Source organism: Anastrepha obliqua, chromosome 4 (assembly GCF_027943255.1).
Source record: "Anastrepha obliqua isolate idAnaObli1 chromosome 4, idAnaObli1_1.0, whole genome shotgun sequence".
Lineage (NCBI taxonomy): Eukaryota > Metazoa > Arthropoda > Insecta > Diptera > Tephritidae > Anastrepha > Anastrepha obliqua.
This window is the reverse complement of record NC_072895.1, coordinates 14,370,635-14,376,561: the sequence shown is the minus strand read 5'-3', so window position 1 is coordinate 14,376,561 and position 5,927 is coordinate 14,370,635. Positions and strand designations below refer to the sequence as shown.

The 5,927-nt window shown below is 40.4% G+C and overlaps 1 protein-coding gene across 1 annotated transcript; it reads right to left on the bottom strand.

Moving 5' to 3' along the window:
• Positions 1-3,741: 3,741 nt before the first annotated feature.
• LOC129245992 (cuticle protein 1) lies at positions 3,742-4,776 on the bottom strand. Its single transcript, XM_054884467.1, has 2 exons — positions 4,590-4,776; positions 3,742-4,449 (listed from the first exon to the last, which is right to left on the bottom strand). Exons 1-2 carry the CDS (start codon positions 4,602-4,604, stop codon positions 4,003-4,005), a joined length of 462 nt encoding a protein of 153 aa, XP_054740442.1. The 5' UTR covers positions 4,605-4,776; the 3' UTR covers positions 3,742-4,002.
• Between the last annotated feature and the right edge of the window lie 1,151 nt (positions 4,777-5,927).

Sequence of the window (5,927 nt, the reverse complement as noted above, 5' to 3'; positions counted from 1 at the left end):
ACAGCTAAGAGTTACCATTCTTCAAATAATACCTAGTTCAAATCCGTAACGATAGATGGCGGGCCCTTTACTAGTTTGGGGAAAAGAAATCCATTATTTTCTCGGTAAATAAATGGCTGTAGTGATCGATATCTCGTAGAGTACCAATCAAACAATTTGAAGTTTATGCTCGTTGTCAGGGTGGCATTTCACACTAAAAAAATGCTTTTGCTGTTTTCTTGTTTGTTCTTTTCAGTCATTAGTTATAGGGTGTTAAAAATGTCAACAAAGAGAAAATTCGTTACATTTTACAGTTTTTCTTTGATAAAGGCGAAAATGCAAGCCAAGGCCACTAAAATTGTGAATGCTGTTTATGGTGTTCGTACTGTAACAGTCACCATTTACGTGCAATTTTGGTTTCGTCGATTCCGTTCAGGCATATTTGATGTTAAAGAAAATGTCGATAAAATCGCAGAAATAATCGAAGTTGACCGGAATGTTAGTAGTCGTAGCATCGCCGAGGAGCTAAATATCGGCCATAAAACAGTTTTAAGCCATTTGGGCAAACATTTTACACAAAAATAATGCATTTCTTTTCCCCCAAACTAATTGTAGGCAGGAGATTGAAGGTCTACTATTCTCTATTTTTCAGTGACAGGGCGATTTTTTTTTCTTTTTGGGCCGATTTTCACTGCCACAGGTTTTGATGTCGCTATTACGACGACTGATAAAAGCAGACTCTGTAATACATTAACATTATCGTCGATGTCTTCTTCATTTATGAGGCGAATTCGGTTAGTTCTGCAAATTTTAAAGCCGGCCGCCGTATCCGAATGGATGAATGCGGGAATACCATTCGGGAGGGCGTAGGTTCAAATCTCTGTGCAAGAATATGAAATAATAGAAACAGTTTTTGACGTGATAACATCTTATAATTCGATTTAGCCGGCTGCACGCACGAAAAAATGTGTCGTTACCTTGCTCAATCGTCGTTACCTTGCTCATGCGGCGTTACCTTGCTCATTTGTCGTTACCTTGCTCATTGCCGTTACCTTGAATGAACTGCAAGCGAAAGCGCGGAAAGAACAAAGCAAACGAACGGCAACGTTCGACATCTTGCTCTCTCCTACTTAAGTGAGCGTATATATGTATGTATATGCGCATATGTACATATATAAATTCACGTATTTGTATTTGCATATGCCTTCTTATTGATTATTATTAATTTGATTTACTTGAAGAATTTAAAATAAAACCAAGTTTGTTAATAATACCTGTTGTTTTAATGTTATTATTATTAATTTTTTTATTATATATGAAGGAAAAATGTATGGTAATATTTACCATATATTTATAAGATATGTTGTATACTAATATATGTATATAAACATGCATATACATATACAATTTCGCGCAATTTTCAAAAAGAACAAATCTATATGTAAAGATGCATACAAGTCATATGGACATATCAAATATACGAATCTATTCCGTACGCAAGCAAATGTAAGCTAATGTGCTTGAACTGCAAGCGAGAGCGCGGAACGAACGACAAAGAGCACAATCGGCCCCCGCGGTCGGCAACGTTCGACATCTGGCTCTGTCCTACTTGAGTGAGCATATATATGTATGTATATGCGCATATGTAGGTATATAAATTCACATACTTGTATTTGCATATGCCTTCTTCCTATGTGCATGGTAATGAACCATTTCTCTGTTGAGAATAGGACGATGATAGAAAAAGTAGGAAATGAAAGGGAGTGTTTCGAGTGTAAGGTGTCTTGAAAAAGGCAAATCGATGATGGTGCCTCTTAGTGTTGTTGACTTATTAACGTCTGATGCACAATCGAAATTGAACATATCTTTCATGAATTTGATAAATGTTTCGTCATTTTTCACGTTTGTGTAAATGCAACTTGACCAATTCCACTGCGATTCCATTTACCTTCTTCTCTATATCCATACAAAATATCTATCAAACAAATAAAATTAAAATTTTCTTTTGAAAAATGCAACCATTCCATCAATATTTTCTTATGCCGTTGTCACGTTAAACTATCGTCAGTAAACCGACTTTACAGACAACCTCTTTTTCTAATAGCGGTCGCCCCTCAGCAGTTTATGGGGGCCTCCGAGTGCATTGCTGCCTTGAAAAAGCTCCTAATAAAAAATATCTGCCGTTCGAAGTCGGCTGAAAACTGTATGCCCCTCTATTTGTTAAACAACATCAAGACGCACGCCACAAATAGGCGGAGGAGCTCTGCAAAATACCTAACAGAAGTGTACGCACCAATTATTTGTTTTTTTTTTTTTATTACGGCGACAGATATAAACAGACTCTTTAGTACATTTATAATATCTTGAATCTCTTCTTCCTTAACAAAGCATTTTAATATTTGTATATATTTTTTTAATGATATAACAACCCTTACGAATATTATTAAAAGTTTATCAGGCCAGGCGGAGAATATATGGAAAAGCCAAAATAGTTATAAATTTACCTACCGCTTATTCCGTGAACCTTTGGGCCTGCCAACATGATTTATTCTTTTGTGCGCTATTTCTTCTTTTGTTTGATTTCACAACAAAATATTAATTTATTCTTTGCCATATTCAACAATGTGAGTTAGTACTTTAAGGAAATCACAACTGAGCCATTACAGTATTCAGCTAATTGCAAGTGCGATTAATAGTTGCTTTTATGACCACAATGAGCTTTACAAAAGATATTACAATGCAAACTCGTCTATGATTCACACCACAGAACGGGTTTTGCTACAAGACTTGATCTACATCTATTTTTAAGTGCTTGTACTAAAACTAAAATCAATAAAATTCCACAATTTACAAGCGACAACACAGTGGGTGGCAGCTGCATAAAAAATTTGCTATATAACGGTAATTTGAAACTATAAATGTCCATAAGCAAGTTGGTCAGATAATTCAAAAACGCCATTAACAAAGCGTTTATGGTGCAACTAAGTATTTTAGTTGCTCACTGAACAACTGATGCTTGATGGAGTGCTGCCAAGCGAATGAAGCCGTCCGTACTTGCGCAGTAACAACGTAAACAGCAACACCAGCAACAGCAGCAGCAACAGCAGCAGCGGACGCAGCGACCACATATGAAACATGTTTAGCCCAATTGTGCGGTGATTGTTGACCATACGAATGTGTACGGCGTAAGCTGCAGCAAATGAGCCATTTAATAGCTGGAAACTTGGTAGGGGCGCCGCATGGACTTGACCTTGAACAGATTAGCGGCTAAAATGGCTAATGAATAGCTGCGGTGCGCACTAAGTTATACGAATGAGGCTCAGAACAAAGCGCAAAGCGCTGTGGCAGTGGCCGTTGTAATGGGCGAAGCAAATCATTAATAGAAATAAGAGGGGCCACAATTGAAGTAATAAAACTACTTTCACAAAAGGCGAAGTGGTTGTAGTTTATTTCAATTCCACGCCAATAGGCCACTGCGACAACGATGACGACGATGCAGCGGCGGCTTGACAATTTTGTGGGCGTTCTACGCATTGATTAAGCAAACTCGGGCTGGAGGTAGCCGGCGACGCTGCATTTGATTGATATGAGCGCGAATATGCGCTACTTATGAGCAAATAAAAAATGCTTCCGACATCTAGAGAGGAATGTGGGCAGACGAAGGTCAAGAGCTGTAGTCGTAAATCGTCGTTGGCATGCAAAGTATTGCTAATTTTATTTATTTTTCATCTTAGTGTGAGAATATAAAAGAAAATGCAATAATTAAAAGGACAAAAAGAATTCCAAATGCACATTTTATTTACTTATGGACCAACAACAAACTCCATCTGTACAATAGCATTGAGAACTTCAGGCGCTGTAGGAAGAAAGCGAAAGATTGTGGGTGTGGTATTGAAGTTTGTTGACGTGGGGGGGGGCAGGCAGTGGACTGGTTGAATGGTGAGTTTAGATAGGATTCTGGTAGCGGGACTTCGTCCGACGGTCTGTAGCCGCTGGTAGCCGCGACTATAGCAGTGCGTGAATTTAGTTGCAGTATGGGAAGTTGGGGCACGTATGTGGCGACACGCCAGCCGGGTACTGACGCTCGGTCCAGCCGGGTAGTGGTGGCGCAGCGACAGCGCCATGATGGCCAGCATTCACATCGCAGAACGGATAGTTGGGGCAGGTGTGAGGATTCACGCCAGCTGGGAATTTGTCACCGCCAGCGCTAGGCGCTGGTGCCGGTTGCCAGGAGGGCGCAGGTGCACCCCAGTGAGGTTGTGGTTGCCATTGTGGTTGTGGTTGTTGCCATTGTGGTTGCGGCTGCCAAGAGGGAGCAGGTGCACCCCAGTGTGGTTGTGGGTTGTGCAGACGGGCGTTATCACAGATCGGGAAACCGGGACAGTCCTGTGGATTCACACCAGCCGGATACTGCGCGGCCTGTTGATGTTGTGGTTTGGCCATCGATACGGCGACGAATGACAAGAGCACCTGTTGGATGAGCAAACAAGCGGAAATAATTAAGTAATCCAGTAATGCAGTAATGCAGGCAGTTGTGCGTCACATTTATTATTATTATTAATATTATTTTTTTAGTTTTGTATTTTTGTACTTTTGACTTTTTTACTCACCAATTTGCAGAACATTTTTTTTTATTGCTTAATGGCAAAAACGACAACGATAACAAAACAAAAAAGTATAACTATACAACAACACGAAATAACCCAATCGGACTATAAAAATTATTTTTGGTGGTTTTTAGGAATTTTTAAACTTCCAATTGGTCTTTCGTACTGCGTCGTACTGTGGCTGCTGTTGGCCGCAGCTGACACTTATATACCCGTGCCATTAGAATTTGCTTTTGAGAGTTCGAGTACGCGTTCGCTCACTTATCCAGCCAAGGCAATGCAATATCGCGGCAGCGGCATAGAAGTCGGAAAAATGTAACAAACTGCGAATGCGAGCGCACCACCGCCAACAGCCCGCAAACCGCAAAGCCCACCGCAATGCTAACGCTAACTTGCTCTAAGCGTACAAACATACACACATACACATATTGCTGTTACAGCGCTGGTGCTTGCGAACACACCCGGGCGTATACTTAATGTAGAATGCGACACCTTGCACGCTGCCGCTCTTGGCGCGTCAAGCGGTGCGGCAGGAAAGGGCGGAGCAGCTGCGGCCGCTGCTGTTGCTCCTGCTTAGTTATTTGACTGATCGCATATTTTGTTTGATTGGTGCAACAGATTATTATTGAACCGTATTGTTGGCTCACTTCTAGCGAGCGCACAAGGCGAATTGTGCTGAACCCACGGTCTGCGCATGCGCCGCTGCTTGGCGTGCTGAGTAGTGGCCTGCCACACTCTGCGTCAGTACTTCGCTGCCGACATTCAACTTTCATTCATTTTGGCCAAAATAACTAGAAGGCCAGGAGCGCATTACAATCGTTTGCGGGCAGAATAGACTGTTGGTGTTAGGGCGAAGACGGAAGTTCAGGTATCAGAGAGTTAATATGTATGGATTTTTTTTTTGTAATCTGAAAAACTAAAAAATAACATAATTTGTCCCCTAATGGAACAAGGGCAATAAATTCCAAATGCAGCTTAATTGCAAAGAAAAAAATGCAAATAAAGACGTAGATAGCATAAAAAAGCATACAAATATATTGTACCTCCAAATGCTCTTTTGAACTTTTTGTCGCGTAGCTTAAATCGCCTAAAGCAGGGTGTCACTTAAAAGTATAAATTATCCAGGAATAAAACAAAGAAAGCAGGTTAAGTACCGGTGTTTTCAATAAGGATGCAATATCGTTTTCTAAGAGCCAGATTGGACAAGTGTCGGTGCTTCAAATGATCAAGAGGCGTCACTTCTTGAGTTAATTCGGATCTTTTATTTTGAACTCATTAGCTTCGAGCTTTTATATTCCTAAGTCCTTTTATTATATTATAATAAAAATAAATGACGTTTTG